Source organism: Callionymus lyra, chromosome 4, assembly GCF_982586985.1.
Source record: "Callionymus lyra chromosome 4, fCalLyr1.hap1.1, whole genome shotgun sequence".
NCBI classification, from domain to species: Eukaryota; Metazoa; Chordata; class Actinopteri; order Syngnathiformes; family Callionymidae; genus Callionymus; species Callionymus lyra.
The window spans coordinates 29927750-29939954 of record NC_141821.1 but is presented as its reverse complement, the minus strand read 5'-3'; the positions used below and the strand labels follow the sequence as shown (position 1 = coordinate 29939954).

Genomic DNA, 12205 nt, shown 5'->3' with positions numbered 1-12205 from the left:
TCCACATGTTGTTTGTCTACTTTTTATTTCCTTGACACAGACACACACACGCACACACACCCCCACACACAGCCTGGGTGAACTTTGAAAACACATCAGTCATTACCATCACCAGCTCTCTACCATCCTCTGCACGCTCTAAAAGAGTGAAGTCAATGGCAAGAATCTGATTTGGCCGATTCGCTATTGGTTTACCCCGAGGCACCGCCTCGTCTCTGAGAAAGCTTAATGAACTCGCCACCCAGCAGGGGGCAGTCCACTTCCTATAAAGGCGGGAAGCACCCGCCGCACTTTCTCCAACTGAAAACTCGGCGAGAAGGGCGGCCGCTGGGCGACGAGGTTAGAGGGCTTCGCACCAACTCGTAGAACCTGAGGTTATGATAGATAACTCAGGGGTTCTACGGAGGAGGAGGGAAGGCGAACAGTAGACCGACCGGCCACCTCGAATGGGCTAAAGCGTCCACGCCTAGTGGGGGGCATCCGAAGCCCTGAGGGAGAACCAAAGAGGGCATTTGAAGTTCTCCTTGCTGGCGAAGAGGTCTGCAACCGGGTGACCGAACCGAGACCAGATATCGCTCGCCACTGCCTCGGACAGACCCCATTCGTCCTGGACGGCCCCCCTCGACAGTCAGCTCGCCCGGTACGTGCTGAGCTCTGAGCAAAAGCAGGTGACAGTCTGCCCACAGCCAAGCCTTCTTTGCCACACTCAGAAGGGCTGGGGATCTGACTCCACCTTGGCGATTTACGTACGCCACGGCGGTGGAGCTGTCGGATAGTACTAGGACGTTGGACCGTGACAGTTGGGGAGAGAGGTGAAGCAGGACATTGTGAATCGCCTTCAGCTCTAGCCAGTTTATGTTTCTGAGCACAGGACTGCTCCAGACCCCACTGGCATAGGCCTGACCCGAGGAGCCTCCCCAACCTGTCAGAGAAGCGTCTGTGAACACTTGAGTGTAACGAAGGACGCAACCCAATGGAACTCTCCGCCTGAGGTTGGCTAGAGAGTTCCAAAACTGGATGTCCTGCAAAACCCGAGCGGGAAGGCGCTTTCCGCCTCTTTCCCGCTTGAGGTCTAGCTTGAGACGACCAAACCATCTCTGAAGCTCCCTCATGTGCAGCAAGCCCAGCCGAACTACCGTGTGGGCTGCTGCCATGAGCCCCAGGAGGGACATAACAGTGCCTGCTGTTGTCACGTGACACCGAGCTTCCAGCAACTGTGTTGTCAGTCGGAGAATGGGCTGGATACGCACGTCCGGGAGGCGCGCGTATCCCTCTGTTGAACTGTTGAACTGGAGTCAGAGCGCTCTTGCTGAGGTTCACTGTGAACCCCAGGGTGGCAATATGGCTCAACACCTGTGTGTGAGCGCAACTTCCTGCCTCTGACCTGGCAAGGATCAACCAGTCATCCAGATAGGTCAAGATCCTTACCCCACTTACTCTCCACTACGGTCCAGACCTGCTCGTCACTCGTGAGATCCGACCGCCACGCACCTCTCCAGTTGATCGACCAGACGGGGCGGAAGTTCTTCGCCCTCGCCTGGTCTCAGGACGGCGAGAAACTTGCGCGTAAAAACACCAGGTTGCGTCGGTTCCATGGCGTTTCTCCGCCGCCAAACGTGACGTCCTCCACGGTGCCAGTGCTTGTAGACAGCGCTGTGGGGGAAGGAACAACCTCCGGTCAACATAGACATGTCTGGACTAGTTCCACTCACCTCAGCTGTCAAGCTCTGTCGGGCACGAGCGCTGGTCGACGCGGAAGTAAACACAGCTGACTCAGCCGGTCTCGCGGACCTCTGCTCGTCTGTAAACAAAACACACGTGGTTGGAGTCTGCCCCTCATTCGTGTGGACAGACTCCGTTATTACAGTCTCGGCATGACCCGGGCGAAGGGGTTTAAACCCTCCTTCGAACTGTGTTCTGAGAGGAAACTCTCGCCGTCTATGAACGGCGGAGCATGTTAGCTTAGCATTAGCGACGAAAGTCTCTAATGACGCCTGTGAATACGTCACACTCACAGATGGAAACACATGCACACTACTAACATCTCTCAGAACGAACCACAGAAACGTCATACGTTCTCTTGTTTTATTCCCGACACATTCCCTTGAATGAATAGGGGGGAGGAGCCCTCGGCCGTTGACTCTGCTGCGGCTGCTGGCTCCCCGGCTCGCGCTGCGGATCTTGGCGACGCTCACTCGTCGCACGCCGCCGCTGTTGCCGATGTTGTTGGTGCTGCTGGGGTGGCTGGTCTCTGGTGACGCTTCCCCCCAGCACCAGATGATGATGCCGACGAACGGGATCTCCGTCTCCGCGTATCCCCGTCGCGCCTTGTCATCGCGCCAAACGTGACGTCATCCATGACGTTTCTCCGCCAAACGTGACGTCATCCATGGCGCCGGGATTTTTTTTGACAACGCTCATCGGCGGTCAAACCCCGTCAGCGCATGTCAACACGGAAGTGAAGTAAACACAGCTGATCAAGCCGGTCTCGTGGACATTTGCTTATCTGGAAACAAGGCACATGGTTGAGTCTGCCCTTCATTCGTGTGGACAGACTCCGTTATTACAGTCTCGGCATGACCCGGACGAAGGGGTTTAAAACCTCCTCCGAACTGTGTTCTGAGAGGAAACTCTCGCCGTCTATGAACGGCGGAGCATGTTAGCTTAGCATTAGCGGCGAAAGTCTCTAATGACGCCTGTGAATACGTCACACTCACAGGCGGAAACACATGCACACTAACACCTCTCAAGTGAACCCGTCAAGTGCGCTGCAGGAGGGCCCTGTGGCCTGCAAGAGATACTTACCTGATCGCTCTCGCATACCTCATGGTCGACTCCATGCAGCGAGCCAGTCGTCCTCCTAGTCGACGTCTGTTCATGATCGATGGACGACTCAGCTCGACTCATCAGGGCCCAACACGTTGGAACGTGAGCTTGTCGAGTGCAGCGCACGGGACTGCCATGTTGTTTTCTTAAACAACACTGCAGTCCTGTGTTGATCATGATCTGAGGTGGCGTGGGTCGACAAGCCTCGAACGCTTCCCATCACTGTCAAAAGCCGTGGGAAGCGCTCGGAAGGCCACATAATCATCACGTGTGATTTGGGCCTCTAGGCAAATGAAGCAGACATGTGTGTCTCCTCTTCAGGGAGTCTTCGTGCACACATGGTTCACTTCAATATTCATTCGCCATCATACATTCCACTGTCAGGAGCTTTCTCGCTGAGTTGAAAAAGGAGAAAGTGCGGCGGGTGCTTCCCGCCTTTATAGGAAGTGGACTGCCCCCTGCTGGGTGGCGAGTTCATTAACCTTTCTCAGAGACGAGGCGGTGCCTCGGGGTAAACCAATAGCGAAGCCGTTAGAGGGCGGAGCACCAATGACGTAGAAACATGGTGATTAACTACCAAATACAGCAAATTAATAAATAATTCTACTCTTAAAACTGAACACACACATAAAAATGCATTCACAAGGATTCTGATCAGTTTCAGTTTCAGTGAAATAAAAACTGATACAGAGTGATCCTTCAGATGATGTTAATAATGGGAAAGTATGGTGTTAGAAAAGACGAGGAAACTATTTGATTCTGGGTGAATCTGAATAGTAAGTAAGTAATTCATATATTTGTCAAGGGCTTTTCACAGACGAAGTATTCTATGCTGTTGTAGTAACATTGATTACCCACTAGGTGTCATATATGTATACGTGACTTCTATTGAATTTGTTTCGCCACTTGGTGACACTTTTGGCCTCTTTTTGAGGTTAACGTTAGTCGCAGCAAGACAGAATATATGTGAGTGAATGAGAGGAACCCATGAACACATACTTAAAAATACATTCACAAAGATTCTGAGCAGTTTCAGTTTCAGTTCAGTGAAATAAAAACTGATTCCGAGTGATCCTTCAGTGCGCAGACTCAACACCTCCTGGTCTGACTCTATATAAAGGGGTTCGTTGATCTCCAGGCACTGACAAGAAAACACAAACAAAGAGTGAAGACGAAAACTGACCAATCATGAGGTGAGTTTATTTACATTTATAACTCAAATACATTTATTTAAAATATAAAAATAATCATATTTATGATTCATAGTATTAAGTAAAAGTAGTATTGTTTGTCTATTTTTTATTTCCTTGACACACACACACACACACACACGCACACACACACGCACACACACACACACACACACCTAGGCACACACTCAAACACACATACGCACGCACAGAGGCACAAACACAGAGGTATAATGCAATTGGTTATATTAAAGGTAACTGTATAGTGATTTGCAGCTAAAAGATTTAGAAACAAGTAAGAAAACTCAACTTGACAATGTCTCAACACATTCACATAGTCATGTGACACATGACACCATTAAACATTATTTTCTATTCTTTTTTTAAAGAAGGAACACACTATCGCAGACAGAAATATAAAAACACACAAGCAATAAACAATAATTAAAGTTGATTGCACAGTTTCATGATTGCAAACACACACGGACACACAACACTGTGGTACTAAAGTGTGTACTTGTCTCCAACAGTGAGAGTCAGACGAACATGGAGGCCAGACTGAAGACCCTGCAGTGTCACTTCACATGGGAGGAACTCGCCCAGGAGAAGAAACCATGGGTGGTCAGGGATGATCTGGAGGACATCGGCACAGATGAAGGGAACTGTTGGCTACCTCACATCTACAACCTCCTGGGTTACCTTCATCACCGTCTGGGCTCAGATGAAGAGGCCTTGAGGTTTCTTAACCTGGCCACAGAGGAGTTCGAGCGCAGACACGACACTGAAGAGGGTCCTTGGATGATGGTGAACTCCGGGAACCTGGCTTGGTTGCACCATCTCATGGGACACCAGTCAGAAAGTGAGCGATACCTATCAAAGTTGGAAGATCTGAGGAGTCAACACCCAAATGTGAGCCAGGATGACCTGCACGCAGAGGTGACTGCTGAGAAGGCCTGGACACTGATGACATTGGTCGACAACCATCTGAAGAAGGTTGAAGAACTTTTTCTGGCTGCCATTGAGATGGAACCAGAGCGGGTGGAGTGGAAGACCTCCCTCGTCTTAGCATTAGTCAGAGCTCAGAAGCATGAGCTTCCCCTGACAGATGACGCCTGGCAGAGATTACAACGTGCCAGACAAGAGGATCCAGAGAACGTGTACATTGCAGTCAAACACCTTCATCTTGTAAAAAAAGGAGGTGTAGATGTTAGAGACAAAGCTCGAGAGATGGCTGAGCAGGTTCTAAGAAACCCTGTCAGTAGTTACAGTGGTCTGAAACCAATGATAAGATTTTACAAAAAATTTGTCTCCATTGATGAGGCAGTTGAGCTGGCAGAAGAAGCCCTGAGAGAACATCCAGATGAACGCTACCTGAAAAGGTGTGCTGCACTCTGCTACTATTGGAAGAGCTTCACCCGATACGATAGGAAGAGCAATATAATGAACAGGGCCATAAACCTACACCAGGAAGTCATTGCTTTGTACCCTGACACTTGCCTGGTAAAGGAAAGTAATCTTGCAGCCATACAAGGACGTAGAGATCCGAAGGTAGGAGAGGAAATGTACCAGGAACTTCTAGCAAGAGATCTTGATGATCTAAACAAACAAATGATTTTCAACCATTATGCAAGATTTCTCTACTTCCCTCTTAGAGATTACAGACGATCAGTGGAATACCACATGAAAGCAGCTGAAATGAAACCACGATCGTTCTTCCGTGACAACAGCATCAAGTTCTTGAAGAAGAGTGCAAATAATCCAAAATTCACAGATGGCACTGAAATCAAAGATTTCCTGGAAAAGCTTCCCACAGATTAGTCCTGACTGCTGTATCTTCAGTTCTCTTGAGGAAATAGTCAAGTTACACATTCCTCAGAGACGTTCATATCCCGACTCTCACCCACATTTGATCCACTTCAACTTTCATAGAGAGCCAAAAAAAATCGAGATTTTACATACATGATAAGTGTGTGTGCTTTACCAGAATGAAAGCCACGTGTATTCCTATTATTGAACAAATGTATGACTGTATGATGAAAATTATGTCTTATCTTGTCTCTTGTATATTTTGTTTTAATTCACACAATCACAAAGCGAGAATTCGACACACACAAGCAAGTTCACACAGCTTCTCATGAACTTTACGAATGAACAGGCAGACGAATCAGATGTTAAATTAATCGCTGTTTTGACTCTAGTTCTGAAACAGTGTATCAGTCTAGAGTGAAATCTTGATTGTGAATGTGTATTCAAACGTTTAAGCTCTTAGATGAAGCTTGTAATTTATACTTTATATTTTGATTATCTTTCAGCATTAATTTAAGTATGGCGTATACGTATAGTGTATAATAATTTTGAATCTAACAACTCCCCCTGTTAACGTGGCCTTTATAGGTCAATAATCATATTTATGATTCATAGTATTAAGTAAGAGTAGTATTGTTTGTCTACTTTTTATTTCCTTGACACACACACACACGCACACACACACACACACACACCCCCACACACACGCACATACACACACTCAAACACACATACGCACGCACAGAGGCACAAACACAGAGGTATAATGCAATTTGTTATATTAAAGGTAACTGTATAGTGATTTGCAGCTAAAAGATTTAGAAACAAGTAAGAAAACTCAACTTGACTATGTCTCAACACACATTCACATAGTCATGTGACACATGACACCATTAAACATTATTTCTATCACAAACTGGCTTTTACACACGACCTTTGGCCCTCCACCTAACTCTTTTAAAGCACACATTTAATTTATTGTTATTCATTTTCTTTTTTCTTAAAGAAGGAACACACTAGCGCCGACAGAAATATAAAAACACACACAAGCAATAAACAATAAATAAAGTTGATTGCAGAGTTTCATGATTGCAAACACACACGGACACACAACACTGTGGTACTAAAGTGTGGACTTGTCTCCAACAGTGAGAGTCAGACGAACATGGAGGCCAGACTGAAGACCCTGCAGTGTCACTTCACATGGGAGGAACTCGCCCAGGAGAAGAAACCATGGGTGGTCAGGGATGATCTGGAGGACATCGGCACAGATGAAGGGAACTGTTGGCTGCCTCACATCTACAACCTCCTGGGTTACCTTCATCACCGTCTGGGCTCAGATGAAGAGGCCTTGAGGTTTCTTAACCTGGCCGCAGAGGAGTTCGAGCGCAGACATGACACTGAAGAGGGTCCTTGGATGATGGTGAACTCCGGGAACCTGGCTTGGTTGCACCATCTCATGGGACACCAGTCAGAAAGTGAGCGACACCTATCAAAGGTTGAAGATCTGAGGAGTCAACACCCAAATGTGAGCCAGGATGACCTGCACGCAGAGGTGACTGCCGAGAAGGCCTGGACACTGATGACATTGGTCGACAACCATCTGAAGAAGGTGGAAGAACTTTTTCTGGCTGCCATTGAAATAGAACCAGAGCGGGTGGAGTGGAAGACCTCCCTCTTCTTAGCATTAGTCAGAGCTCAGAAGCATGAGCTTCCCCTGACAGATGACGCCTGGCAGAGATTACAACGTGCCAGACAAGAAGATCCAGAGAACGTGTACATTGCAGTCAAACACCTTCATCATGGAAAAAAAGGCGGTGTAGATGTAAGAGACAAAGCTCGAGAGATGGCTGAGCAGGTTCTAAGAAATCCCGTCAGTAGTTACAGTGGTCTGAAACCAATGATAAGATTTTACAAAAAATTTGTCTCCATTGATGAGGCAGTTGAGCTGGCAGAAGAAGCCCTGAGAGAACATCCAGATGAACGCTACCTGAAAAGGTGTGCTGCACTCTGCTACTATTGGAAGATCTTCACCCGATACGATAGGAGGAGCAATACAATGAACAGGGCCATAAACCTACACCAGGAAGTCATTGCTTTGTACCCTGACACTTGCCTGGTAAAGGAAAGTAATCTTGCAGCCATACAAGGACGTAGATATCCGGAGGTAGGAGAGGAAATGTACCAGGAACTTCTAGCAAGAGATCTTGATGATCATCACAAACAAATGATTTTCAACCATTATGCAAGATTTCTCTACTTCCCTCTTAGAGATTGCAGAAGATCAGTGGAATACCACATGAAAGCAGCTGAAATGAAACCACGATCGTTCTTCCGTGACAACAGCATCAAGTTCTTGAAGAAGAGTGCAAATCATCCAAAGACCCCAAATAGCACTGAAATCAAAGATTTCCTGGAAAAGCTTCCCACAGATTAGTCCTGACTGCTGTATCTTTAGTTCTCTTGAGGAAATAGTCAAGTTACACATTCCTCAGAGACGTTCATCTCCCGACTCTCACCAACATTTGATCCACTTCAACTGTCATAGAGAGCCAACAAATCGAGATTTAACATACATGATAAGTGTGTGTGCTTTATCAGAATGAAAGCCAAGTGTATTCCTATTATTGAACAAATGTATGACTGTACGATGAGAATGATGTCTTATCTTGTCTCTTGTATATTTTGTTTTAATTCACACAATCTCAAAGCGAGAATTCGACACACACAAGCACGTTTACACAGCTTCTCATGAACTTTACTCTCTGGGTTTTATTTCATGTACAATAATCGGTCAAGACAAGTAATAAAGGAGGAGTTTATGTTTGACTTGTCATGAAGCTTTTTTTTTTATTTCGAAAAGACAGTACATGTATGAAATGAGCAGTTTAGGAGAAAGTGTTGTGGTTGTTCAAATAAAGAAAGGTTTTAGGAATTCATAAGTTTTCTGTTGAATCGTTTGAACATTTTATGATTCACTAAACACAACAACAAAGTTAAATGCTAAACAAACAAAATACATGGTGATTAACTACCAAATACAGCAAAGTAATAAATAATTATACTCTAAAAACTGAACACACACATAAAAATGCATTCACAAGAATTCTGATCAGTTTCAGTTTCAGTGAAATAAAAACTGATGCAGGGATCCTTCAGATGATGTTAATAATAGGAAATTATGGTGTTAGAAAAGACCAGGGAACCATTTGATTCTGGGTGAATCTGAATAGTAAGTAAGTAATTCATATATTTGTCAAGGGCTTTTCACAGACGAAGTATTCTATGTTGTTGTAGTAACATCGATTACCCACTAGGTGTCTATATGTATATGTGACCTATTGAATTTGTTTCGCCACTTGGTGACACTTTTGGCCTCTTTTTGAGGTTAACGTTAGTCGCAGCAAGACAGAATATATGTGAGTGAATGAGAGGAACCCATGAACACATACTTAAAAATACATTCACAAAGATTCTGAGCAGTTTCAGTTTCAGTTCAGTGAAATAAAAACTGATTCCGAGTGATCCTTCAGTGCGCAGACTCAACACCTCCTGGTCTGACTCTATATAAAGGGGTTCGTTGATCTCCAGGCACTGACAAGAAAACACAAACAAAGAGTGAAGACGAAAACTGACCAATCATGAGGTGAGTTTATTTACATTTATACTGTTACTCAAATACATTTATTTAAAATATAAAAATAATCATATTTATGATTCATAGTATTAAGTAAGAGTAGTATTGTTTGTCTACTTTTTATTTCCTTGACACACACACACACGCACACACACACACACACACACACATACACACACTCAAACACACATACGCACGCACAGAGGCACAAACACAGAGGTATAATGCAATTGGTTATATTAAAGGTAACTGTATAGTGATTTGCAGCTAAAAGATTTAGAAACAAGTAAGAAAACTCAACTTGACAATGTCTCAACACACATTCACATTGTCATGTGACACATGACACCATTAAACATTATTTTCTATTCTTTTTTTAAAGAAGGAACACACTATCGCAGACAGAAATATAAAAACACACGAGCAATAAACAATAATTAAAGTTGATTGCACAGTTTCATGATTGCAAACACACACGGACACACAACACTGTGGTACTAAAGTGTGTACTTGTCTCCAACAGTGAGAGTCAGACAAACATGGAGGCCAGACTGAAGACCCTGCAGTGTCACTTCACATGGGAGGAACTCGCCCAGGAGAAGAAACCATGGGTTGTCAGGGATGATCTGGAGGACATCGGCACAGATGAAGGGAACTGTTGGCTGCCTCACATCTACAACCTCCTGGGTTACCTTCATCACCGTCTGGGCTCAGATGGAGAGGCCTTGAGGTTTCTTAACCTGGCCACAGAGGAGTTCGAGCGCAGACACCACACTGAAGAGGGTCCTTGGATGATGGTGAACTCCGGGAACCTGGCTTGGTTGCACCATCTCATGGGACACCAGTCAGAAAGTGAGCGATACCTATCAAAGGTTGAAGATCTGAGGAGTCAACACCCAAATGTGAGCCAGGATGACCTGCACGCAGAGGTGACTGCTGAGAAGGCCTGGACACTGATGACATTGGTCGACAACCATCTGAAGAAGGTTGAAGAACTTTTTCTGGCTGCCATTGAGATGGAACCAGAGCGGGTGGAGTGGAAGACCTCCCTCGTCTTAGCATTAGTCAGAGCTCAGAAGCATGAGCTTCCCCTGACAGATGACGCCTGGCAGAGATTACAACGTGCCAGACAAGAGGATCCAGAGAACGTGTACATTGCAGTCAAACACCTTTGTTATGGACAACAAGGAGGTGTAGATGTTAGAGACAAAGCTCGAGAGATGGCTGAGCAGGTTCTAAGAAACCCCGTCAGTAGTTACAGTGGTCTGAAACCAATGATAAGATTTTACAAAAAATTTGTCTCCATTGATGAGGCAGTTGAGCTGGCAGAAGAAGCCCTGAGAGAACATCCAGATGAACGCTACCTGAAAAGGTGTGCTGCACTCTGCCACTATTGGAAGATCTTCACCCGATACGATAGGAGGAGCAATACAATGAACAGGGCCATAAACCTACACCAGGAAGTCATTGCTTTGTACCCTGACACTTGCCTGGTAAAGGAAAGTAATCTTGCAGCCATACAAGGACGTAGAGATCCGGAGGTAGGAGAGGAAATGTACCAGGAACTTCTAGCAAGAGATCTTGATGATCATCACAAACAAATGATTTTCAACCATTATGCAAGATTTCTCTACTTCCCTCTTAGAGATTGCAGAAGATCAGTGGAATACCACATGAAAGCAGCTGAAATGAAACCACAATCGTTCTTCCGTGACAACAGCATCAAGTTCTTGAAGAAGCATGCAAATAATCCAAAATTCACAGATGGCACTGAAATCAAAGATTTCCTGGAAAAGCTTCCCACAGATTAGTCCTGACTGCTGTATCTTCAGTTCTCTTGAGGAAATAGTCAAGTTACACATTCCTCAGAGACGTTCATGTCCCGACTCTCACCGACATTTGATCCACTTCAACTTTCATAGAGAGCCAAAAAAAATCGAGATTTAACATACATGATAAGTGTGTGTGCTTTACCAGAATGAAAGCCACGTGTATTCCTATTATTGAACAAATGTATGACTGTATGATGAAAATGATGTCTTATCTTGTCTCTTGTATATTTTGTTTTAATTCACACAATCTCAAAGCGAGAATTCGACACACACAAGCACGTTCACACAGCTTCTCATGAACTTTACTCTCTGGGTTTTATTTCATGTACAATAATCGGTCAATACAAGTAATAAAGGAGGAGTTTATGTTTGACTTGTCATGAAGCTTCATTTGTTTTTATTTCGAAAAGACATTAAATGTATGAAATGTGCAGTTTAGGAGAAATCGTTGTGGTTGTTCAAATAAAGAAATGTTTTAGGAATTCATAAGTTTTCTGTTGAATGGTTTGAACATTTTATGATTCACTAAACACAACAACGAAGTTAAATGATGAACATAAAAAATACATGGTGATTAACTACCAAATACAGCAAATTAATAAATAATTATATTCTAAAAACTGAACTCACACATAAAAATGCATTCACAAGAATTCTGATCAGTTTCAGTTTCAGTTCAGTGAAATAAAAACTGATACAGTGATCCTTCAGATGATGTTAATAATGGGAAAGTATGGTGTTAGAAAAGACGAGGGAACTATTTGATTCTGGGTGAATCTGAATAGTAAGTAAGTAATTCATATATTTGTCAAGGGCTTTTCACAGACTAAGTATTCTATGTTGTTGTAGTAACATTGATTACCCACTAGGTGTCTATATGTATATGTGACCTATTGAATTTGTTTCGCCACTTG

At 44.4% G+C, this 12205-nt stretch overlaps 2 protein-coding genes across 2 annotated transcripts; both read left to right on the top strand.

Annotated features, from left to right (window-relative positions):
• The first annotated feature begins 3797 nt into the window (after positions 1-3797).
• LOC148082468 (antiviral innate immune response effector IFIT1-like) lies at positions 3798-8651 on the top strand. Its single transcript, XM_087789656.1, has 3 exons — positions 3798-4019; positions 4547-5395; positions 6972-8651. The coding sequence occupies exons 1-3, from the start codon at positions 4015-4017 to the stop codon at positions 8257-8259; spliced, it is 2142 nt and encodes a 713-aa protein (XP_087645782.1). The 5' UTR covers positions 3798-4014; the 3' UTR covers positions 8260-8651.
• Positions 8652-9998: 1347 nt separating this feature from the next.
• On the top strand, positions 9999-11270 carry LOC148082467 (antiviral innate immune response effector IFIT1-like). Its single transcript, XM_087790211.1, has 2 exons — positions 9999-10831; positions 11105-11270. The coding sequence occupies exons 1-2, from the start codon at positions 9999-10001 to the stop codon at positions 11268-11270; spliced, it is 999 nt and encodes a 332-aa protein (XP_087646337.1).
• Positions 11271-12205: the final 935 nt, after the last annotated feature.